The sequence below is a fragment of the Orbicella faveolata genome, unplaced genomic scaffold, assembly GCF_042242905.1.
Source record: "Orbicella faveolata isolate gen_17 unplaced genomic scaffold, um_ofav_v1 contig_3, whole genome shotgun sequence".
Taxonomy (NCBI): Eukaryota; Metazoa; Cnidaria; class Anthozoa; order Scleractinia; family Merulinidae; genus Orbicella; species Orbicella faveolata.
Genome location: NW_028301558.1, coordinates 14,874,125 through 14,899,968, shown reverse-complemented (window position 1 = coordinate 14,899,968; position 25,844 = coordinate 14,874,125). Strand labels below are relative to the sequence as shown.

Here is a 25,844-nt window from a genome sequence, read left to right as displayed (position 1 = left end):
TCCCACCTTTTTTAGCCCACGAATAACCTTTTAACCTTTCATGATATTTACACGTTGAAAAAATACAAACAACACTCCAGCTCCAAATGAATACCTGACAGCCTCCATGTCCCTTTGGTACCAAGCTGTACTGAAACTTTGAGCTGAGTGCCAATATAACACTTTCGTTATGGGATATATCAAAAAACCTCCGCGTCAAACAGTACTAAACTGTGATGAACACCTTTCTATATCACCTTCCTGTTTCCTGTTGACCTTACACATAGCACTGATGGAATACTGGCTCTAAATCTTTCATCCTTTGATAAACGAACTCTATGCCATTCCGCAAAACGAGTTCCAAGGCAAAGCAATAAGCACACCCGTACTGTTGATAGGATCCAAGCGTTGGTTGAGAACCCAATGAAGATTTACCCAAGTATTGATGAAATCTTAAAGAAAAGCATTTACCTTTTTTTAAAGACCATCAACGTGATAAATAGCTTATCTTTCCACCAACAAATGTCTTCTTTTAGATTTTTGCCCAATATCTCTCTACCCTTGCAGAAGTTGACCACATTGTTTCATCTTTGCCTTCATGATAATCATATACACTTTTAATTTCTCTCAGGGAGGAAAATGGCATGCTAGAGTGTTTGCAGGTACTTTGCAACTAGATTTTATATTGCCTTCACTTGTAAGCTTGTAAGCATCTGCTTTTCAAAGCTGTTTCCTTTCTTGAAATCTGCTGTCTGTTGTAAATTTCCAGAAAGCTCACAACTCACACGAGTTGTCTGGAACTTTATCTTTCAGAGGGAGGCATATGCCATGCGATTAAAAATCATCATGATGGGATTATGATGGGATAACGCATATCACAGGTGAGCACTGCATTGTGAAGTGCAGAATAAGTGGCGTGCCTACTTTACTACTTCCAATTTGGGTACCAAAAGAGTCCATCCAAACATTCACCAAGACGCTCGTAGATACCAATCCACCAAGTGTATTTTGTCTATCTTTACCCAAGTGACAATCAGTGATGCATCAAATGCCTGCTATCCCCAACACAATTTCATTTACTCCTAAGCCACTTAAGAGAGGCGTGGCAATATATCTTCCAAAGTGGTTCCACATTACATATTTTCATTAATTTTGTTTTCCGCTAGTCTGTCATTTTGAAAGATTACCAGTAATTGCCCATGCACCTTGCAAAGTTAGAGTTTGACTAACTCTGAAAGAGTGTACTCAAATTTGTCTTGTTGTTCATTTCCTTTCTATCCCAACTCTCCAAAAACCTACTGATTCGAAAACTGTCTCCCCTTTAAAGAGTCAACAAATACTTGAGGACCATGTATTACACAACTTGGTGCTTATTATCCTATTTCATTTATTTTTCAGGCCGAATGGCAAATGATCATAGTATATTTAAAAGTTGTACAATGTTAAGTTTAAGATTATCTTAAAGAACAATAAAAAAGGGGTAAAAACCAAAATTGGTGTCTTTTCCACTTTTCTAAAGTGCAGTATGATAAGATGCTACTTTTTGAAAATTTTCAAAACATTCTGTTGGTGTGTTCAGGGCCAAATAAATGTTCGAAACGTTAAGGTGGCTATGCACCCCCTAAACAGAATTTCTTAAGACTTTGCCAAAAGTTGCATCTTATCATGCTTAATCACAATCCGTTAAAAAAAAGGAGTCACCGAGTGAGTTTTGGAGTTATTTGCAATTAAAGCTAAAATTAAGGGTGCCTCTAGCCGGTAATACTCTTGCTACGATAAGGTACTGTTTTACGAAAATGATAAGATAAGCCGGTACTACCGTTTTTAAAAGAGAAATTCTTGTTTGTTGAGATGAGATAACTTTCTGGAACAGTATAAGCAGGAGGTATGTATCTTGCCAGGTCATGCCCAATGTTTGCGAAAAGACAGGTAAAGGCTTACGCCATTTCAGATGCAGAGCTACTTTTCATGTCCCCGATTTTAATATCAGCAATAAAGTCCTTCTAATGCTGACGTGAACTCAGCTCAGTAATTAACTGCCAAGTTGTGACGGGGATCCTTTCTGTAAGCGCCGAGGCAGTTGTGGTATTGTGCGGGTATTCAACAATTTTGATAGCATGTAAAAAAAAAAAAAATTGGCCAAGTCTGCCAAGTGGCCCATCAGGCCAGCGCTTATCTGTAGCTGGGAGTGACTACGAGTATTTCTACTCACCCCTGTATGGAATACTAGTCCATCGCAGGGTTGCCCCCACCCCCACCCCAGCATCATATTCACCGGTACCTATTTATACATCTGAGTGGAGAGAGGCACTGTGAGAGTAAAGTGTCTTGCCCAAGAACGCAAGAACACAACACAGTGACCCCGGGTAGGGCTCCAACCTGCACTGCTCAATCCGAAAATGATTTTGAGAGAATGAGAAACTTACTTTGTTTGCTTAATGTGCATGCCATAAAGACGGAAGAGGATAAAAACATAAGCTACTTTCAAGTTTCTTAAGCATCTTGTAATGTAAATTACTTACAAAGCTCCGACTTCTTTAGCAGGAGTTCTTTTTCTAGGAAGTTGGTCGAGTCGAATTTATTTTATTTTCAAACAGCTTGTTTCAAAACTATGCAAACATTGCTACACACCTTGAAACTTGAAGGTCCTTTAGTTCTTCACTTCTGGCTTCTTTTATCCGCGCGAAAAGTGTGTATAAAAAATATTTTCGACGAGCTTCATTTTGTTAGAGACAGCTTAGACGGTAATTAGAACTAGGAATTAGAAATTTATTTTTCCTGCTCCTTGAAACTTGAGAGTCTTGCAGTTCCTCACTTCTTACAGAGTTCTGACTTCTTGAGAAACGTACGCAAAAAAGTCCTAAGGCTTTTTAAGTTATTAACGTTGTAACTTCCCCAGCATTTTCTAGAAATCTGCTCATCTAGGAATCAGCGCCTTACTTTGGACTTTTCTGAGAATTTGTTTCAAGAGTATTCATAAGTATTTTCAAACTTCTAACCCTGTATATCGGCATTTGGTATCTTTGTCAGCCTGATTACTGTCCGGAGGGTGCTCCCTATAATGGGCTATTCGAGGAGGTTCCGCCCGAAAGTGATATCTTTTTCAGGCTTCAGGTATATAAAAGGGTAGGGATTTCACGAGTTGAGGTACATGAAAGGGTCGGAAAATCTGTCATTTCGGTATTTTAAAGGATGTTTAATCAATATATTTCGAAAGGAAGCACTTTATGGCTGTATCATTTCATTTATTATGCACTACATGAAAATGACAATAAGAATTCTATTTTTGGTGATTTAGTAATAGAATATGCCAGTTACAGCAGTTTCAGTGTTCGTAAGTATATGTGTGATGGGGGTACTTTTTTCAATAAAAGGTATACGAAAGGGGTAGAAAGGGGGTAGAAAGAGGTACCTTTTTTGTCAAAATGTTATATAAAAGGGTAAGGGGTATGGGCTGGACCTCGGAGCGGAGCCTGTCCGCATAAAACTTTGTCGAGTACCCTCGCCGGGCTACTGATGGCAAAACAGAAGTAAGGCATATATCGTATACTTGCAACAAAAAAAGAAGTAAAAACCACATGGGAAGTAGTTGTCGATGGCAATTTTGGTTAAATATTATCTTATTTCGGTAACATTCTTATTTTACTAACATGTTTCACTAAGAATGTCCTGTCAGTATGCTAGCGTCCTAACTCACCATACCGCACAACAGAACTTCTCTAGTCAGCATACACATTCGGATCATGTCATCATAAACATTATTTGACTGAAAATTTACTTAAGTTTTGTTTCATCAGATTTGAAGAGTATTATCTCAAGTAGCTTCCACTAGTGGATAATGATGCTCAGTTCCACGAAATGCTTCTTTCCTGCACCGTGCGTTGATAGGCTACGTCCTGCAGTTTTCATTGTTATATAGCTCCTTTCTTATTCGCAAGAGCTAAAACACTTGACTTGTATTTTCTATTGCCTCAAACTATAAACAAATAACTAAAACCTTGCTCAGAGTTCTCAAGTATCGTTAACACCACATCAGTGTCGACAAATGATCTCTTTGGAGGCACCGTGGCCTCGTGATCAGGGCGCTGGATTTATAATCAAATCCTCCACCCTGCCACTAGATGGATTTGTGTTAGGTGGTCCCAGATTCAACTCCTACACGCTTTGTAAATAGCCGACTGGTCAGCCTCCCGCCAGTTGGGATATATAACAGGTTTATGTTCAATTTACTGCTCAATTTACATTTTCAGTGCCCTCGGTTAGTACGGTAGTGCTAAAGATTCTGACACTTAAATAACCTGATTTATTTTTTTTCGGCTAAAGAAATGCCTCTTTTTCTGCTTAACGAAAGCCATTGTTTCCAACCGGCCCTGAAGGAGTAGATCCTTATACCACTTGTGTCATTACCTTTAAAATCAGAAGAGGTTTTGACAGCAACGCATGGATCAAAAAAAATAAAAAATAAAAATAAAAATAAATAAAATGAACGATCCTCAAATGTCCTGAAGACAGAAGGTAATTTGAATGTCGCCTAAAAATCTCTCGTATCATATTAATGATTGAAGTCGAGTCCTCAGCTTGAGTCTTCTTTCTAGGAATTTCTCATCTACAACGCACCGTGTTACTTTTGTGATGTTTCTGAGAATTTTTTTGAGAGTATCCACAAACATTGTCAAGTTTCAACCCTAGTAATTATGCATTTTAGTTACTTTGTCGAGTCGTTTACTGACTTAAAGGTAATAAGGCCTCATACATAGTTTGAGAAACTAGAAATATAATTCAGTTTGAACAGGACAGTTCTCAAGAAATTCTTGATGGCAGTGTTAGTTCGATACTCAAGAATTACCAGCTCATCCTAGTAAAAGCTTTGTATAATGCTAAGAATGAACTGGTGAGTGAAACGATTTTACCCTAATAATGCGATACTGTACTTCAGTGCGTGGGCTTGTTTAGTGGATGCATTATTTCACGACGTACCTTGACTGAGAGATTTTAAGTCAAGCATCATTTAAATGATCTTAATCCGTGTTTTCTTAAACTTGAGCCCCTTTTCCAGGAATTGTTAATTTCTAATGCAGCATCTTACTGTCATGACATTTCTGAGAATTGGTTTACGAGTATCCACAAAGATTTTCAAATTTTAAGCCTAATGAAACTATAGCTACCTTTCAGTATAACTTTGTCGGGCTTTGGTTAACGACTGAACGTTATGGGTTCCACATGAAGAATTAGGGATATATATTACATGACGCACCACGACTGAAAGATTTTAATTCAGTGAAATTTTCATTTCACAGCTCATCGGAGTGGAATCCAGGAGGTAGAAACCCTTGTTCCCACCTGTAATCGAATAGCATCCGAACAGAGAGCAGTAACAATCCTCGTTTATTTATGGGACGGAAATCATGCAAGACCAATCATGAAAGGTAGGTCAGCTGGGTCCTGGTGCGACTTTATCTTCAAACATGAGTTGTCAAACGAAATTGATGAATGCCGCAATAGTTTGTTCTCACGCTGGTAGTCACACACAGTGCAAAAGAGTTACTAACTTAAGCAGATTTAATTTACTAGCATTTAAATATTTCGAGGGTGACGATGGTCATTTCAGATATGGAGACATGGGCAATCCACAAAGTGTATTCTCGTAGACCAATTCTCATTTCGGCAGATGATTACTAGTCTCCCTGGTCTCAATGAAGCAAGATCAGGCCATTTCAGTCTTTAAGAATTGATGGATTCCCGGGATTATCTGCTGATTCCAGACCATATTTTTTGCTTCAGTGCACTTTGAGATAAACGTTTCTAATATTCTCTGTAAGCAACAACAACCGGAGGCTTTAGATTACTGTGGTTAAAGACGTTAGTCGCCAAATTTCCCACGCTATTTTAGATATAATCAAGAATCCCCCACGTACACAGAAAACAATGTAATGTATTTTTTCTTCGGTCGTGACTCTTCCTTAGTTAAATGAATGTGGATAGGAGCCCTGATATAGAATTTTAGGGTCAGCGGTAACTGAAAACATTGGCTTTTCTGTCGCAGAGAATTAAGGGAATGGAAAGAAACGCAAATGCCTTCTTTGACTTTCACAGAAAATAAACGCTTGATCCTTAGTTTATAACGATTTGTCGAGATCGGACACAATGCGACCACTGACGCTAATACTGTGCGTGGGAAAACAAGCCACTGACGTTACGTTGTGCGAAAGGGCAAATCAAGAAAGCTACCAATCAGAGAAGACGTTTCTTTGACACTTACGTTACGGTTATTTAATACTGACCAAGGGCTCTAGAACTCAAAACGGATTACTTAAATATCTGTGAAAGAAAAGGTCGGGATGATGGAAATTTTCACACTGAACACGCTTTCCTCTAAAATGAATGCATTCCTGACAGTAAAATAAGAGGAACGTTAACAAGAACGGCAATTTGAATCTAACTTATGAATTTATTAAGATGTCGACAACATACGTTGATTAACAGACCTCTACACAATCATAGACGGATTTCGGGCTCAAGAACAATACAACAAGGATATCAGATTATTTGTAGGCCTCCAACGTTCTGTTTACCGTTGGCACCAGCCCGTAAAGTTAATCACGCTGTGATCACGCGATGGCGGCTTCTTTACCAGTCATGCACGAATTATGATTGATGTGATCCCACCCCCGATCAGATAATAGATTTCACTAGAAACGTCTTTATTCTCAAGACTGCTCATTTAGAAAATGACATACACGTGACGCAGCATAGCTTTTTGTTTTAAAAGCACGCATTCAGCTAACTCTCGAACAGGAGTTTGCTTGATGATTAATGGAATTAAAATTAATTTAACTTACTTTGATTCCGAATATTTGTGAAGATAACATACTTTTGACAGATCTTGAAACAGACAGACAGACATATCGACAGGAACAGTGGTGTGTGTCATTCCAGATTACTGATATTACCGCAAGATTGCGACTGAATCAGGGCATGACACGTCAATCATGGATTCCTGTCTCAACAGGGTAGTAATTTCCTGTTGGCTTCATTTTTCAGTAGACGGACAAAGCATCAAGACGTGACAAACGCGTACTTTAATTTTAACTTGATTTTTGACTGAGCCTGAAGAGAAAAGGACAGAGTGACTTCCAAACATGGGCGTCATACTGAAGCTAAACAGTTTTTCTGGTTAATTTTCAAATTAAGTAACTCGTCGACTCTCACAGATGTTGAGACCAACCGAGAAAGACGGCCACGCGCTCCTTAGCACTTGCCTGAAAAAACCCAAGGGACAATCAGAGACTTCATCTTCAGAAGATCAGAAATGAGATCCAACCGAATGGAATCGAAGATCCAACAGAATGGATCCAACAGTCTTGAGTGGTTTAAGCAAACTTCTTACTTTACTTTGTTGGCGCTTAAAAAACAGCATAAATTTATGACGTCACTGGTGAAATGTCTGCGCATGTCAATGCTTGCAAGGCACAGAATTTCGGCCACGTTGAGGTAAGTGTTTTTGTTTATTGTGCTCGTTTTTTTTTTCAGTTCATCTATGACACTTAGACACAAGTTCAGTGTTTAATCTCCGGATACATCTCAACATATTTGAGAACTAGGCCTACCCTCTGCAAGAAAACAGCATAATACAAGCCAAGTGTTACAAAATATGTATCTAAATACCCATGTTTTCAACAACAGTTTTGAAGTTTAACACTTTATTTCAGATGGATAAGCAGCTACAAAAAGAAGTTGAGGTGAGCCATAGAAATGCTTCGCTACTGATGAATGCTTTACTGTTACTTCTAACCATGTTTGTCCTGCCTGGAGAACTTGGAACATTGCTTTTTTGCACATACGTTTGTTTGCAACGAGTTTCAGACGTTGTACCAGTTTGCCATTTTTTGTGTCCAAATCAAATATTTTTTCAACCTGCCATAGAGCTAAAAACGAACTCCCTACAGTACGATAAGTTATATCAGCCTAACGAGATCTCATAAGAACAATTCAACTTTGTCTTGTAGGCTGAGGCCACACAAATAAGACTACATGTCACAAGGTAAGATTAGAAATTTACAAGGCTTTGGAATCCTGTAACACGTTGTACATGTATTGCTACCGGGTTAGATGAAACGTTTTCGTCTATCGGTAAGAATTGTAGACGAAATAAAAACCAATAGATATCCCTGTGCTGGCCTTGTAAAACCCAAAAGTGCTCCTGGGTGTGACTGTTAGATATTTCACTCAATAACATCTCCTGGCCTTCCTTATTCGCAACTGATAGAAAGCTCCACAGTGTAAGATAAACTAAATTTGTGAAACTCGTTACATAAGATTAAAGGCAATAATGCACGTGGAGGTCTTGAGCCACAACATCAACACCATAATAGTATCGTACACACCGTACCAATATGATGATATCTCTTTCTTGCAGTGAGCAAACCTCCCCCATCCTCCAAGTTTTGGTAAGCGGTGAATTAATTGTACAATGTCTTTGCACTTGTGTGGCACTATCGCGGCATCTGGCAGCATAACAGTCCTTAATATCCCTTTTGGGTTTCTTTAGAACGAGATGCATTTAATAGGGAGGAGTGTTATCGCATCTCACCAACAACGCAGGTATGCCTTGTCTAATTTCTTCTTTAAATGTAATGAATATAGGCATACACGCATTATATACCTACGGATTAAAGATGTGCCTATTCGTTTGCCCAAGAATAACTTTTCACCCTTTCACCACATTTACACATGTTATAAGATGTAATCATCATCCCCACCTCAGCTGAATACCTGACAGGCTCTGTTTCCCCTTGGTACTCAGCTACATTAAAACTGTAAACATTATCGCTGAGTGCCAACATATCACTTGCGCGATGGGATACAACCTTTCTCTATCAAAAACTGTAGTAAAAACAATGAACTCCTTGCTGTGTCAGTTTCCTCGTTCCTGTTAACGTTAGGCATGGCACTGGTGTAATGCTGGCTATAAATCATTAATCCTTTGGTAAAACGTACCCTATACCATCCTGCAAACAAGTTCCAAGTCAAAGCACTAAGCACCCTGTACTGTTGATTGGATCCATGCGTTTGCATGGATGAGACCAACAATACAATAATAAAAATACAATAAAAACGTTCGCTGCCTAAAAATTTCAAAAAGAACATGAGCTTTCGGCTGTCGATCTACAGCCTTCGACGAATAAAAAATGGAATGCAAAATGATAAAATATATGCAAGAAAAGGCGAAATAAAAATAAGAAGAACAAAAGCAAAGTAAAAATTTTCATCTCGCCTTTCTTACATATATTTTACAATTTTGAATTCCATTTTTTATCCGTCGAAGGCTGTAGATCGACAGCCGAAAGCTCATGTTCTTTTTGAAATTTTTAGCCAGCGAACGTTTTAATTGTATTTTTATTGTGTCATCCTGGCTGCGTTTCAATCTTCAACAACACAATAGCATATCTTTCCACCAACAATTGCCCTCTTTTAGACTTGTGCCATTACCTCTTTACCTTTGCATCAGTTGACCACAATGTTTCATCTCTGCTTTCATAATAATCATTTACACTTCTAATTCCTCTCAGGGAAGATGCAAGAATCTTTTCAAGGCTCCAGGTACGCAGAAAATATTTTTCACATTACCTCCTCTTGTGTGCGCCTCTCCTCTTGTTTGTTGTAACGTGCTTGAACCAAATATTTGCTTTCTTTGCTGTACATTTCCAGAAAGCTCAACACTCACTGGAGCTAATTGAAACTTTATCTTTCAGAGGGAGTCCTTTGCCATCCGACTTAAAATACTCATGAATGACCAAACCAGAGGTGAGTAATACCTGTGGTAGTGCCTACTTACACCACATTGTGTACCAAAACAATGCATCCAAACATTTACCAGGAAGTTCGTAGATACCAATCAAACAAGAGTATTTTCCCCTTCCCTGCTCAAGTGACAATCAATGATACATCAAATGTCTGCTATCGCCAACACAGTTGTGGCCCCAACATTCAAACACAGGTGTGGCAATATATTTGCCCGAGTGGTACCACGTTACACTTTTTCTTGTATTTTGCTTTCCTCCACCGGGTTCTTCCTGATCAGGTGATGATCCTTTTTTTGCTTCATTTCTTCATGCCTTCTTCCACCTTGTTGCTGCTGAAATTCTTCCAAGCAATGGGGCAATCTATAAGTAGAATTTACACTTATATCAAAAATTGTCCTCAGATACAATCTTTCGTAAGGCTGACAAAGAAATGCCCACATTCCTTAAACGAGGAGAGGAAAGGGAATGAGTCTGTAATATTGAAAGGTTACCAAAAAATAGCACACGAATGTTGCAAAGTCAGAGAGAAAGTAAGATAATATGCACGAGCTTGTCCTATCAAAAACATGGCAGTATTACTGAATTGCACACAGTCTTCAATTAGAAGGATTAGTTTTTCAATCCAGTCACTGTGTTTCATCTATTTCGGCTGACCCATTTAGCTGAAACTAATAACTTGAATTAATCTCAGTCAGGTCAATATTCCCATGGCAACATGAGCAGATAGAATATATTTAAAGTAGTTTTTTTTTTTCCCGTGGACACAATGTTTTGAGCCAAATGGTTGTTTTTCATTCTCTACTTGCACAAATCCCACAATACACTTCTTTTACCCCCCCCCCCCCCAAAAAAAAATGTTGCATCATCATTCTTTGCAATTTCTCCTAGGACATGAAGATGTTCCAAGAGAAATCTAAAACAATGCCTATGCAAATTTTTGGGGGGTAAAAGAGGTGTATTATGGGATTTGTGCAAGTAAAGAATTTACCTTCTTACCATGCCAACTAACCAACAACCGTTCAAGTTACTTTTTCGTCCCAGTTATTACAGGAGGGAAATGAAATTACACGTTCAATGAAATGCAATAATCACAAAATTTAGATGTCCAGAATACATTGAGGTTTGAGAAACGCTGGAAAACCGAAAAAACGGAAAACATAGCAACCAAACAACCAATCAACAAATACACAAACAAGAAACAAACAAATTTAAATAAGAAGCAAATACTTGAGGAAATATTGAATTGAATTTAGAACTCATTAGCTAATTTTACTTAATTTGCAGGTGCGCTATCACCGGGTTGACGAAGGCCACAAAAGGGACAGTTTATTTAAAAGTTAAAAAGTTTACCATATTTAAAAGTCGTTAAGTTGTTTACGAAATACATTAATACATTGTTGGTTTACAAATGTTCATTATGTACAGAGAATGTATAACGAGGAGGATATTAACTAACCTTTGGTGTAAATCATAATTCATAAATCATAAGTATTGAAGTCATGAGAAACAAAAGAAAAAAAATAATAAAGGAAGTTAATACAAACAAACATTGGCGCCTTTTCCTTTTTTGTTAAAGTGTAACTAACCCTCCAAAATGTTCTCACAGCGCTCGAAACCCAGTCAAATGTCTCTCGTGTGCTTTCAGCCCAGTTCCTTTGATGACGTCACAAGAAGCCCGACCCAGATCGCACTTTGCGCAGTCGTGGGCATAGAAATTACAACTTCAAATGCCTGTAAAAAAGCGGGGATTTTATCAATCGAGATAATTTTTTCGCTGAAGTAATTGGGAAAACTAGCATATTTTATGAAAGGGGGGAAAAATTGAGGGGTTAGTTGCACTTTAAAAAAAGAGTCATGTAAAGTTCACTCTGACCGCTTACGAAACAAACATTCGTTCGAAATTCGCAGAGTTTTCCTCTAAAAACAAAGACTTTCACTCCAAGTAGCCGAAATAACGTTCAAGTTCTTCTGTTAACGGTTGATGCTTGTTATATAGTGGAATCAGCCCGCATATTTCACTCGCATTTTATCCCTATTCTAAATCTGAAGTCTGCAGACCGCAAAATTTGTAGTAATGTTCCACACGGATGACAACTTTCTAGACCCAGAAGGGAAAAAATAACATTTATCTTACTAAACCTCGACCAATCCGTTTTTATTTTTCGCTGGCGACCCCTCCATTGCTAAAATCACCAGGTATCACCCATATGCTAGCAGTTTTGCCATGTCATTGTTTTACAACTGTTAAGTCTTCTAAAAAACAACGTGCATGCTGAATACCTATTCTGACTGCCGTGGCAGTTATGGCCTACAGCCCAGAATAACAGTCCAAAGGAACGAAACGCATTGAATCAATTTCCGTTCCAAAGTCTAAGGTTCGAGAACTTAATAATAGAAATTGATACCGCTGTTTTAGTGTCAACAGCTTGAGTCATGCAGTTGCAAATCAGTTTGATGCATAATAGAACAAAGACATTAAACATGACATGTTTGTTTTAAGGGTCACCGACCAAGTTCATCAAAACAGGGCTTACACACGTAAGCTAGTCGTTGTCAACTGCAGAAATATCTGCTTTCTTTGTTTTAATTTCCGTAATAGAATCAACTGCGAGTCAGATGCACGTAATCAGACCAAAATGTCGTTGGTACACCGAAACAGCTTTGGCAATTAAATCCTTGTGGCTTGACCTAAACACCGCCGCAGCCCAGCCATTTCCTCGAAAAATAATACAAAGCATGTTATTGGGCAATTTTGGCCCCTCCTCCGTAACCTCGATCTAAGGCTATTACTACCGTCATTGTTGTCTGCCTTCCAAATATGACTCATGGTTAGTCAACGGGACAGAGCGTGTTACTAGTGCATGAATTCAACCGTAAACATATTTATTTGGTCACCACGCTAGCAGCCCTACAACGTTATGAAGTTTTTGTATATAGGAGCATCAAGTACTTCCATTTATACGACGGTATCAAGAAAAAGAAAACGAAAAAAGAGAATCTATACCAACTTGGAGGAAAAAGAGTGAGCCAACTTGCTGCTATTAATAGTAACAATATTGTTGTAAAATGTTCTGTATTTCAAATGTGGCCACCATTATTCCCGTTTTCCTTGTTCAGTAACATCTACATTGGCATGAGATCGTATTGCATTTACTGACTCAAGAAATTTGAGAGAGGGATAGTTCAACATAGGTAAGTTTAGATTATATTTTACACTTTTTTTTATCTGAAGAGCAGGCTTAAGCTTCCCACAAAACAAGATTTAAACGAAAGTAGCAGTCTGTCTTATTGACCAAGCGTATGACGAGGATGTCTGCATATTGGTCGAGTTCTTTTCTTACGTGTATATGGACCAAGAACTAATCGAAGTCTATAAACAAACAAACAAGAACCAGGCCAGTATCTAGCCATCTTGACCGAACAAGCTTAGCCAGTGACGGATATATTGCACGAAGAGCATCACTTTCTTGCGGGACACAGCGGGCAATCCCTGGCGGGTACGATAACCCCGTCTCGCGCGGCCAAGTTAGCCAATCAGAGCAAAGTGTAAATATATATGTGTATATATATATTTCTTTTAAGTTAATCTTTCTCGCTGGCGGAGCTAGCCATATTACAGTATTACATATTACAATATTACAGATCCAAACGTACGCGATGAAGGAATGTCTGGGCACGTCTGTTTGGCATCAGACAGTCGTGGTTTCAGTAAAGCAACAAATCCCCGCCCACCTCTCCCCCTTGCAAAACAGAGGTTAAGCCAGCGGTGGTAAAAGAAGCAACAAAGGGATATTCCTTCGTTTAAGCTACGGTGAGTGAGAAGTTCATATTCCATCTAATTTAAGACCTTTTTACGGCCATCCACTGGGTTCAACAGGACTTGGTAATTGGTAATTATGGTAATTCTTTCTTTCCTTCGTGGTATATTTTGAAAACGAACACAGGAAAACGTATTTGAAACAGCTTGACTGACATAATTCTGATTGTTCTATATATCTTTGCTTGACGATAAACGAAACAAAGAGTTTTCTTCAGTTCATACCAAACGTTCTGACAGTAATGTGGTATACACCAACTGACTTTTGAGAATGAGTGTTATTTATTTTCTCGTGCTTTGGTTTGCAGAACATTTCTAGTTGAAATGGACACGCAGCCCGCTGCAGGAGTAACACGAGGCACTGCGGTAAGGATATCCAGTAAAAGCAATTTTCTTCATGTTTTATTTCAAATCAAAGAAAAGAGAACGTTCATTAGCCTATGTACTTCCACTTTTGCAGGAACTACTTCGTTATGATATGTTATTTATACTTCTAAATTTTGAACATGGATCCTTCATGTTCGTCTGGAACTACCTCTTTATTGATGGAGAGCAAGGATTTATTCAGTGTTCAATGGTATTTATCATATTCAACGAAGAAAGTGGGTCAGTAAATCAAAATGTTACTATCTATTTAATTATAAGATTTCAGTTACTGTAGATAGTTGGATTACATACTTCTACTATGAGAAGTCTATTATGTTTATTTGAAATATTTCTTTCTTTCAGTATAAGTCGCATGTAAGAGCGCTGCTACGCGCATCAACCACTATAAACATTCAACATTTAACTTTTTCTGTCATCAAAACACGAGCAAAGGTCAAACGTCACGCCGTTTTCAAAATAGCCTATTCCTTTCAAGTTTCAGCTAATCAGAAATTTGTTTTTGATTGCCTAAAAGGCAATGTTTGTAGTCCTTTTAAAAATTATTTTAATTTTTTAACCCACGATTTTAATACGAGGAACAGCGGGACCACCATTGCTCTGCCGAAAGTGAAACTTGACTTTGCTCGAAAAAGTTTTTACTTGTTGGGCGCTTCAGCTTTTAATTCTTTACCTTTAAAAATCAAGCAAATTAGCAGTAGGGTACTATTGAGTCTTCAGATCAATTTTATGTATAGTGTAGTTGATAATTTACGAAGTCATTCTTAACTTATTTTAGTTTTTATCCTTATATTATGTTATTTAGACAGGACCCCTTTGATAACAGTACTCTTGCACTGAAGGGCTATCCTGTATAAATATTCGTTATTATTATTATTATTATTATTATTATTATTATTATTATTATTACCTAGTATCTCTCATTACTTGTTTATCAAAACATCTTCTGTATAGAAATATTTTATAAAAAAGCAAAAATTAGAAAGAGACATAAAGTCAGCTTTACTTTCATTTCCTCATCACGTTACTTTCTTAACCAAGCCTAATGCATGTCAATAATAATTAATTATAAGTACAATCACACAGTTTAACCAAGTTCAAAGCACTTTCTCCTAATATGTTATTTTGTTGTTGAGGTGGTTGAGGTATTTTTTATTTTTGACTATACACAGAGAAAACCGAGGCCAGGACAACCATGGCCAAGGATGGCTTGGAATGCCATGGGTAGGTCATTTATATGTTTGCTTCTCCCAAATTCAACTGATGATCCTTCCACTAATAGGAAGACAAAAAAGGGTGTGTCAAATGCAACAAACGGTCTATTTCCTCTCATCGCCTTTAAATTGAAGAGTTGTAGTCATTTCCAGTTGTTACAAAGAAAGAAAAAATTATCCTGACGACCCAAAATTTGTGATGATTCAAGATGATGTGAATGCTCCTAAATTTGCTTCAAATGCATGTGCCTCGGTATATTACAAAGTGCAATCAAGTGGCTTCAAAATGAGGTTTCTTAGAGGATTGGCTATGTCCCCTTGCCAATTAATTTCAAAAGCATCTCAAAGACCTCATCTTAAAGACCTTTTCAAAAGATGGTATATCATTCAACTAAATATGAAAAACCAGGAAGATTACGACTGTAGCTGTTAAACATATAAAGAGCGGTCGTTAATGTGAAACTAAAATTTGCCCATCAAGACCTGACAAAGATGGTCGTTGAAAACAAAACATATAAACCTCTTTTAAATATTTGGTTTATTTCTTTCGTTTTTCAGTAACTATCCTCCCATTAGTTAATAGTCCAAAAGCCTTTCACTATTGCTATTCGCATTCTTAGAAATGAACCTTTTTATTCTCTCTTTTCACAGATACCTGATGAACTTTAGAGAGCACAATCAAGGAGAACTATTTATTAGTCATTATTACTTTAAAGGAACTATTTATTAGAGATGAGGGTAAATTATACTGGAACGATGATTCGAATATTACTGTAAGACGATCAAGATTAAAATTTTAAAAAAATCTAACAAAATTTAAGGAAGAACCAAGTTGTATATTATTTCGTTTTCTTTTGTTATTTGAAATCTACTATATAACCACTGTCAATGTTCTCATAATTGTTACCAAGGCTATAAGCCACTATTTAATGATGTTAACCCATCGCTTCAAGAGGGACTGTCAACAGTGCTGATTCCACTGAGTTACAGAGGCTATGCCGATCTAGTTTAACTTCCGGATAATTGCCTGTTTTCTTTAATTATAAGCTGTAACCTTAAAAAAAATGAAATATTAATTTCCTGATAAAAAATCAGCTAAGTAAATACAACTGACTGGCGTGACAGAATAAACGTTCACCAATGTGATATGTTTCAATCTTGTCCACAGAGTTTGCTAGTGATCCTTTGACGTTATTCTACAGTTTTAGATCGTTAGTAGAAGTTAAGTTCTCTTTAAGTAACAGTTTCGATGAAATGCAAATTGCACCAAATAGCGTGACTAAGCCTCGTGACGACACAAATGAGTTCCAAGTTTCCGTTTTCCTTTATTGCTTTGATGATCCGCTGATCATGTAGTAAGGTTTTAAAATAAAGGACGAAACAAGTAAACAGATTTAGTGAGTTTGGTGGATTTAAAACGTCTGGTTCATCTCAGACGTTCACTGAAAACCTGTGACGCTGAACCTCGGATATCGTGATACAAACGGCACTGACCCCGTCCCTTGAGTAGCTTTGTCATCATATTCAAGATGGCGGATCAACGATCAATCAATCAATCAATCAATCAATCCTTTATTTGTTAGAGCAGGTTTATAATTACAAGATTGAATGAACAATATTGAATCGGCAGCCAAAAGGCTGATGTTGACCTGCTTATAATAGTAAAATAACTAAGATAACGATGCTGTTGGACGATAGAATCGGTGCAAAGAAGACTGCTTTTAAGGCCATTAAGCCCTCGGATAGAGATATCATGAAGGAACGTACCACATCCGCTATTTTTATACATTCCTTCAAGCAGTGCAAAAGAGGGGTTTATTTAACGAAAATATTTTTCATCAACAATGAGTGACAGTGCGTCAAGGCACGTTGCTACGCAATAACAATGGAACAGCAGGAGTTACCTACTTAAAATGGAGTTTGGTATCTTTTTCATTCCCTCTCTGGACAAAATGAACTCATATAGCTTATGGCTGCTTTCGATACGCACCCCAACACACTTTATTATACAGGTGTTTCCACTTGGTTCAAATCAACACTATGCTTCAAAAGTGAAGTCAGTTATTTTCAAAACATCGTTAAGTTATTTTGCTATCTTGGTTAAAGGTCGCACAAATGTGTGATTAGTGAACGGTGTCTAGATCATGCGAAATCGTTCATGCAGATTGGTTTTCATTTCAGTAAATAATAGGAAAACATAATTCAAGGTCACATAGAACATCAACTGGGTTCCTCCGAACAGCAGGCATGAAACTAAAGCCAATTTTCACAATTTTGTTTCATGAATTTCCTTTTTCAGTTCCTCTCAAAGTAATGGCTGCACTTCATACAAATTCCAAACATCTGCAAGACTCTCCCAGGTAGTACCTTATTAGACAAATGAAAAAAACTAGTACATCCGCTTGAGACTAGGAGGTCATCTTTTTAAGCCAGGGCCAACCAATGGAATCAGTGGGCGTTCTAAGTTTGTTTGACAGATTGAATGTCTGAGAAACACTTGAATCACTTAACACTATAGATGCCTAACCCAAATTCGATTCCCAGAGTGCAAATTGTGTAAATTCTAAAGCCATAGAGAGCCCACCGTAGTGGCAGAAGTGGTGCTTAAAGTCCACAAACTGGCGTTTAAATCGATCGTAAGACGTTGGCTAGAGTATAGTGAAGCTGAATTACCGTGCTCAGAAATCGGCCACGAGTTGAAGGGAACACAATGTCTGACAGGATTATATTCTTTGCGACAATCATGGACAATGAAAATGGTCATCACAACGCCGGTCTCCTTCAGGAACAGGAACAGGAACAGGAACGAAATAAGTTCTTCGCTCAGTTAACAAATCCTTCAGAAGAGTGAACATGATGGAAGAGGAGTATGTTATATGGTCTATTTTGTCACAAAAGGTATGTATATGCAAAACAGATCTACCTGATTTGATATTCCGAAAATGAAACTTGGCAGAGCGCTGCATCTTCAAAGACTGGGAACAACATCTCTCAAAAACTACAAGGTGCGTAATCAGTTGCTTCACAAAGGAAGTCCCGTTTGTCACAGCTGGTGCGTCGAAGAAAGCAAAGTTAGTTCTGCTCCTTTTAAGTTTCATCTTGGTACGTATAGCTTAAGTACATATGCGGATGAAAACCAAAATTGCGATGCAATTCAGACTGCCAGATTTCTACTGAAAACTAATTGTATTTCCATTACCAATAGCATGAGGTGTATTACAATTTAAGCAAAAACAAAAAGTATGCACCTCATGAAAACCACGTTTCCTTCACAAAAGTACTAAACGAGAATGTTTCTAATATTCCTAATTTCCAATTCGCTCTTTTCTCTCATGACAACTTTCTCAATTGGAAAAATGCTTGTTTTTGTCTTAAAGGAAGGCGGCGAAAACGAAACGTGGTCAGCACAGCTAAAATTGAAGGACTCGAAGCGTCTTCGAGGGCTGATGTAAGTACACATTTAAAGTGCATTTATTCGTCGAAATGCTTTCATCATGATTGTTTCCGTACGCTCGTTCGTCGGTTTTCTGCCTCCTTAATTTGTTCTGAAATGATCTTCTGCAAGGACACCTACACCAGGCTTACGATATGCTGATTCTTTGGCGTTATATATATATATATATCATATAAATAACACATTCTTTTAATTTAGCCCAACAATTTGAATTCATCAGCGCCAAAGATGTTCATAGTCCTGTTTTTCGTTATTGCACTGGAAGGGCAAAATGAGAGAATCTACATTATGGTCGTGATCAGGTATAGTTATGAGCTTAAACTACCTTTTGTTGTTGGATGCACATTAAGCGCCATTAAAAGGTCAATGTATACACGTAGTAGCTAATTCACATGATTTCACTTTGTATACTATGTTTTTTCTTTATGTATATGCTCCGATCGATCTCTTGCTTTCTAAATAACACGAAAAACACATCAACACAAGTAATTATTGAACTTATAAAACTGACCGCAAGCTTTGTTATCACGTGTTAGTAAAACTTTGTTTCAAAATATTGAGGTCAAAGTTTGTATTAGTTTCGGTATGACCACTTCCTAATCACTTCACATAACCCGTCACACTTCTTGGTTATATTGTGCACAGCAACAAAATTGAAGCTAGTTCTTAATAACATTTTAAGCTACTTAAATTTAAGTTGCATGCTTAAGTATAAAAGCGTATTGTAGTCTTATTTATACTTGTCAAAAAATCAAATATTAACACAGTCTTCAGTTCTAATTTAGACAATTACGTACGATGATTTTAGAACATCCGCCGGCTCCAGTGGAGTCTGTTATGTTATTGTTTTGTTTAGTAGTTTCATTTAATACCACTGAAAAGAGTTTCTGACGTACGTTTTTACTCCTTCACACAGACTGATACAAGAACGACCAGGACTCCAGGCACATGTACGTATATTTGTATGTTTCTTTAAAATATGTACTAATCTATACTTACATAAGTAAACTGTGGAATTTGTCCATTGTTGCTGTCCATTGTTGCATACCACAGAATGCATTATGTTATAGGCATGTCATGTGACCACAGTGTTACCACATGAAAGGAGCCTTGAGCTTTGTTTTATGCAGTTAAATCTTTGTAAGAATCTAGGCGGTATAATTCATGTTTATCATCGAGACAAGAATGTCTAAAATCTTATAACTAAACATGACGTCGTGAGATTGATTTTATGAAACACAATCTTCTTAATATTCAGGCATTTCATATTGGACACTAGAATGTCTTAGACAGTTATAACTTTGCTCGACAAAAAGTTTTTATTACGTATTAAATTAACAAAACAGGAAAAAGGTTACAAGTTTAACTGTGTAACAACGGTTTCCTCGAATCCCTAAAATTTCCATTCAATTGTATAGCCTTTGGTAAAATTGGGAAGAAGATGATTACAACACAAATATCACGACAACGCTGTGATTGTGACAACTGTTGTTGCTGGTTAATAGTCACAGTGGCTGTACAAGCAAATGCAGTAACATTTGGTACTAAAAGATACACATTTTTTTTCCACAGATACCCGATGCCCTTTAGACATTGTGTTAAAAGTTATCTATTGTCTAAGTATTTATTTTTTCAATCAGGTTTCTGTTGTAATTTGACCCATTACTAATAAAAATTAATGTCCTTTGTTTTGAGATGTGATGTACTTGTGGAACTGGAACCCACAGTGTTCCTCGCTAATTGTATAAAACATTACTTGCAGTATAATCGCAGAGCTGTTAAATAGTAGCTGTAGTGATTGAGTTAGCTCTAACACCCACACTAGCTGTAGTAGATAAGTAGCAGTAGATGTAGTACTGTAGTAGCTACAGTTCCTGTAGTAGCTACTACTAAATCTACTACAGGCTCTACAGATACTACAGATACTGCAGCGACTACAAGTACTAGAGCTGCTAAAGATACTACAGATATTACACTACTACAGCTACTACAGATACTACAGATATTAACTGCTACAGATACCACACGACTACAGCTACTACAGATACTACAGACACTACACAGCCACAGCTACTACAGTTACTACAGATACTACAGTTATTACTTGTAGTGCCTGCAAGAGCTGTAGTATCTGTAAAACCTGAAGTAGCTGTAGTAGCTGAGCAGTGGTATCTGTAGTATCTGTAGAACTGTTGAAGCTGTAGTAGATATGGAGCTGTAGTAACTGTAGTAAATATAGTGGCTGTAATAGCTGTAGTAGCTTTAGTACTTGTAGCAGCTGTAACAGTGTAGTTAGTGTAGCAGCTGTAACTGAAGTAGCTGAAGTACTATAGCAGCTACAGTAGCTGAAGTAGCTGTAGTAGCAGTAGATGTAGTAATGTAGTTACTACACCTACTACAGGCTCTACACCTACTCCAAGCTCTACAGATACTACAGCTCCTAAAGATACTACAGGTACAACATATACTACTGCTACTAGTGATATTATATTACTACAGCTATTTCACTACTACAGCTACTACACCACTACAGCTACTACACCACTACAGCTGCTACACTACTACAGCTACTACACTACTACAGCTACTACACTACTACAGCTACTACACTACTACAGCTACTACACTACTACAGCTACTACACTACTACAGCTGCTACACTACTACATGTCAGATGAATGGATGACGGGCGAATCCCCAAAGACTTCATGTACGGAGAGCTTGCCACTGGTTCCAGACCTGCAGGAAGGCCCATCCTATGATTCAAGGATGTCTGCAAACGAGACATGAGGGCAGGAACATTGATCCAGCAGGCTGGGAGGCAGTGGCTGAAGACTACAGTTTTTGGGAGAAGTACCGTGAAGGCATGCGTTCTGAGGAGAGAGGAGCTGAGAGAACAGCAGTGGGAAGAGAGGAGAGAGTTCAGACAGTAGAAGCCCCCAAAGCCAGGCACAACTTTCACCTGCGGCAACTGCAACAGAGCCTGCCTATAACAGCAGGCGCTGCATCTCAACCACTAACTAAATCATGGCACAGAGTTCTATCGTCTCCCGAGACAGACACACGCCAACTACAGCTACTACAGATACTACCGCTACTACAGCTACTACAGCTACTGCAGCTACTACAGATGCTAAACGACTACAGGTACTACAGATACTACAACTACTTCAGATACTACACCTATTACTTGTAGCACCTGCAGGAGCTGTAGTATCTGTAAAACCTGAAGAAGCTGTAGTAGCAGTAGTAGTTGTAGTATCTGTAGAACTGTTGGAGCTGTAGTAATTATGTAGTTGTAGTAACAGTAGTAAATGTAGTAGCACTAAAGATACCACACCGTGTACTGCAACTACTACAGACTACAGTTACTACAAATACTACAGATTCCACAGCTACTACAAATAGTACGGTTACTAAGGATACTACAGTTACTACAGTAACTAGGTACTAGTTACTACAGTTACTACAGATACTACAACTACTTCAGATACTACAACTGTTAGATTCCACAGCTACTACAAATACTACAGTTACTACGGATACTACAGCTACTTCAGCTACTACAGTTATTACAGTTACTACAAATACTACAGTTACTACAGTTACTGCAGTTACTACAGTTACTACAGTTACTACAGTTACTACAGTTACTACAGTTACTACAGTTACTACAGTTACTACAGATACCACAGTTACTACACTACCACAGCTACTTCAGATACCACCGCTTACTACAGATACTACAGTTATGACAGATACTACACTACATCAGTATTCCTCGCATATTTAGTGACTTTTTTATTTTATTGTTGTTTCCATCGGTTCCAAATTGTTTATCAGTAGTGGAAGGAACTTTTTTTGAAAACAGTGCCAAGATATTTTGCCATCTTCGTCAAAGATGACATTAAAGAACGAGCCGAAACTGTCATTCGGTGAAAATCTAGAAATAATATTGATTAAAGCAACAATGTGAACTTTTTTTCAAAAAGAGGTCAAAAAATGGAAATATCCAAGTTGTTGAACACAAGACATCAACGTCAAAATAGCCCCAAAAGTTAACAAAAACACATCTTCAAAAGGCCTCCCGGTCTGGATACGATTAAACGTACTGATATTTCGAACATTGAGTTCTCATTTTTCATAGCAAATACGGTAAAGAACAAAAGTAATTTTGACAAGAATACTCTTATTCATGTCTTACTTATTTATATAATTCTGTTCAACTCATCTGGTATTTAACAAATACAGAAGCCTCAGCCGTCACTGTGATAAAACACGACGGGCATTTGAGAACACGAGGGAATATGTAGAAAACACTCGCCTGCGGCTCGTGTTTTCTACATTTCTCGAGTGTTCTCAAATGTCCGGAGTGTTTTATCACAATAAAATACACGGCTTAGGCTTCTTCATTTGCTTTATGACATAGAAGTAATGTCTCGAAAAACATTGAAACATGCTTTTTCTAACGGCTCGTGATTTACAGGCTTTTCGAGTGTTCTCCCAACATCCCAAGTGGTTTATTGCGTCGGTAAACCCATAGAAAGAGTGGTTTATCGCTTTTATGAAATAACTATGGAACTAGACGCTTTGCTGCGTATACCCAGGCAGTCGTTATACTGAGAAGCAATAGCTATATTGCAATTGAGCTGAGTGTTCTGCATTTGAAGTTGTACGAAATTCAATCGAATTGAAGTGCTTAAGGTATCATGGTAGGTGGATTGACAGTGTTTGGAAATCGCGCTCTTACGCCGGCGCTTTGAAAGAAAACCCCATCAACCTGTACATTTTCTGAAAGCTTAATAGTTATAGAATACAATCATATCTTTGAAATTTTCTAAAAAGTTATTGTCGCAGTGATATTAAAAGAAATACCCAGAAACAGTGGTTTGCTTAAACTGGTTCGCTTCCGCACGTGAATTATCGGAGCGGCGCGATTTACATCGGAAATGTTTTCTCACACATCACCCTCAAAAATCGTGTCTGCGATTTTCCAGATGTGGTTTGGTTTTTTTTTCTACATCCTCCTCAACTTTGATATTTTTAATGCGGACGTTTCCTTCTACAAAAGAGGCCATAACTTTGAAACGGAAGCGAAATTAAACAAAGCCCGACACGATTTTTCGAAGGAGGTATCCTAGAACATACCTGCCGATTTTCAGCCAATTCCATCGGAAGACGCGCGTAAACGAACTAAAAATGTTCGTCTTTATATGCAGTTTTATTTTATCGAGAAAAACAGGAAAAACCTTTTATGAGATTTGTATGAATAGGTGTTAAAAATCCCCTCCGCACTGACAGATGTCGGCATGGGTCATTTTACCACAACAATGGGTTATGACAACTTGAAATAAACAGACGACTAATATTCTGGTGCGGAAACCCGCGTCGCAGTGAAGTCGTACGAGAAGGGACAAACTACAAGTTAAACTGCCGTGATCTTTTACTTAAAAGATTTCGTCGGCGGCATTGGTATTATGTTGCTTAAGTTTAGGCTCCTTCGTTCTCCAGACATGTTTTGAAACCACGCCTCGTGAAGCCAAAAAACATGAAAAAGAAGAAATCTCGAGGTCTACATTGTCAACATCTACATCTGCGCTTGACTCTCTCGTTGTGGAAGTTTCGGAATCGCGTCCGTTCTACAACAATTTCGTGCGACTAGCACTTGTTGTATTTTGTCCTTTAGCTTCATTGGCGGGACTAGTGTCCTCGAGTTCCTTCAACCATTCTTCTTGGTTACAGTGCGACCCACGGTCGCTCAGAGCCAAAGATCTAGTTCGACGCTGAACCTGTGGGTTCCACCAGATTTTCGCCTCTTCGGCGGTCTCTTCGAAGACGAAAATGGCCATGAATTTTTCGTCCTGACATAAAGAAAATTTGACAAGGACGAAAGCCAACTTGCGATGAAACAACTAGATCAAGAACAGTTCGCGTGCACAAATGAAATATCACACCGAAATTCGCGTTACTTATAACAACTGGCGGTGAATTTTAATTAGAGGTGTCAACGCGCTGTAAGGGGTTAATAATATTCAAAAATTGTCTTTTTGCTTTAACTTAAAAAGTAAAAAAGCCCTTTCCCCCTTCTTTTTGCAAAATATTTATCTCAGTCTTCTCAATTTGAACAGCCAAAAAAAGGGTTTTCGCATTTTTCGTAAAAATCCACCTACCATGATACCTTAAGCTATTCTGCTTTTGATTGCATTTCTTGGAATCGATTAATAGCTTATTACTCGTTTGCAAGTCTTTAGGGTGTGAAATGAGTCAAGGTCTTTATATCAACCTATAAACGTTTCAGTCTATTTTCCTTAGCCTTTGTCGTTGTTATTTGCGTTTCTCAAGCAAGCGAGACATTTTGAATTTCATAGTTATGGCGATGCGTGACATAGACCTACGAACGCGGTTGTCGAAATCATATACTTATCTCGTGATTTTTAGCCCATTGAGAAGTTAAAGTATTAGGAAAAGTGTTTATGTAAATGCTTGTTTGTTCAGTACAGATAATCAGTCGCCTAGATAGCCAAAGTAAGTTCCAGATGTTTATAATATTTTCCGGCCGCAATGTAGGCGTACCGCGGAGGTACACCAACATGGCGGCTCCATACTGGTCTCTGTAAATTTGTGCCAAATATTTCGACGAATATCTGAGCTTGGGAAAACGCACAGACCTAAAAATTCGAGGAGTGTCATCTTTATTAATCTCCTATAATGTCACAATTTCTTAATTTTATCCACTAAATGGTTTTCGAATAAATATTTTATTGCGTCAGGTTTGCGTGACAGTGCAAGCCAAGAATTGTTTTGCTGGGGTCACTGACATACATTAGTTTCTTTCAGCTTAAATGTACGATAATTCGCTACATGAGTTTCACTCTTGTTAAGACATAACTCTGTTACAAGCAAATAACGAGAGAATATCGTTTAGTTCGAGATTTTATCTTTATTATACTTTACGAAGTTTCTCAGAGCATTTTACTTAGGTGTACTCGAACAGATGAATTCGTAAACAAATTCTCTAACCTTTCTGCTCTTATGGCTCAGACGTTCTTGAGCTCGTGCTGGGATTCTGCTTGGTTCACGATCACGTCTAAAAATACGAAGACGCTTCTGAAGATGCTTTTTATCAAGTTGAAGAGTTGATAGCTCCGGGTGATGGCTCCTTTGGTATAACATGATTCATGATTCACTCAAAA

The 25,844-nt window shown here is 37.9% G+C and overlaps 2 protein-coding genes and 2 long non-coding RNA genes across 13 annotated transcripts in view; 3 read left to right on the top strand and 1 right to left on the bottom strand.

Moving 5' to 3' along the window:
* Positions 1 to 5,972: 5,972 nt before the first annotated feature.
* LOC110041920 (uncharacterized) lies at positions 5,973 to 11,329 on the top strand. 2 transcript variants are annotated; one of them, XM_020747247.2, is made up of 8 exons: positions 5,973 to 7,470; positions 7,689 to 7,718; positions 7,986 to 8,020; positions 8,396 to 8,426; positions 8,528 to 8,580; positions 9,549 to 9,579; positions 9,732 to 9,783; positions 11,067 to 11,329. In XM_020747247.2, the coding sequence occupies exons 1-8, from the start codon at positions 7,420 to 7,422 to the stop codon at positions 11,084 to 11,086; spliced, it is 303 nt and encodes a 100-aa protein (XP_020602906.2). In that variant the 5' UTR covers positions 5,973 to 7,419; the 3' UTR covers positions 11,087 to 11,329. The 2 variants fall into 2 exon arrangements, with proteins under 2 accessions (XP_020602906.2, XP_020602907.2); XM_020747248.2 differs by lacking the exon at positions 7,689 to 7,718 and having other exon boundaries at positions 5,974 to 7,470.
* Positions 7,663 to 25,844, bottom strand: part of LOC149106535 (uncharacterized) — a 138,412-nt gene continuing 120,230 nt past the window's right edge. For 2 of the 3 annotated variants that reach the window (XR_016209848.1, XR_016209847.1), the window contains one exon: positions 10,044 to 10,142. This is a non-coding gene — a long non-coding RNA (uncharacterized LOC149106535). Of the gene's footprint in view, positions 8,988 to 9,606; positions 10,143 to 25,844 lie in introns of those variants that run through there. The other variant, XR_016209846.1, reaches the window with a different exon arrangement.
* Positions 12,457 to 16,590, top strand: LOC149106541 (uncharacterized). Of its 6 annotated transcripts, XR_016209840.1 has the most exons (7): positions 12,460 to 12,804; positions 12,900 to 12,974; positions 13,425 to 13,593; positions 13,908 to 13,965; positions 14,060 to 14,205; positions 15,156 to 15,207; positions 15,849 to 16,590. It is a non-coding gene; the product is annotated as an uncharacterized LOC149106541 (long non-coding RNA). The 6 variants fall into 6 exon arrangements; XR_016209841.1 differs by having other exon boundaries at positions 12,457 to 12,974; positions 13,425 to 13,672; XR_016209844.1 differs by lacking the exon at positions 13,425 to 13,593 and having other exon boundaries at positions 12,458 to 12,804.
* On the top strand, positions 17,711 to 20,347 carry LOC110041894 (uncharacterized). 2 transcript variants are annotated; one of them, XM_089298087.1, is made up of 5 exons: positions 17,711 to 18,095; positions 18,575 to 18,645; positions 18,850 to 18,953; positions 19,568 to 19,601; positions 20,224 to 20,347. In XM_089298087.1, exons 1-5 carry the CDS (start codon positions 18,074 to 18,076, stop codon positions 20,239 to 20,241), a joined length of 249 nt encoding a protein of 82 aa, XP_089154213.1. In that variant the 5' UTR covers positions 17,711 to 18,073; the 3' UTR covers positions 20,242 to 20,347. The 2 variants fall into 2 exon arrangements, with proteins under 2 accessions (XP_089154213.1, XP_020602881.2); XM_020747222.2 differs by lacking the exon at positions 17,711 to 18,095 and adding an exon at positions 18,103 to 18,299.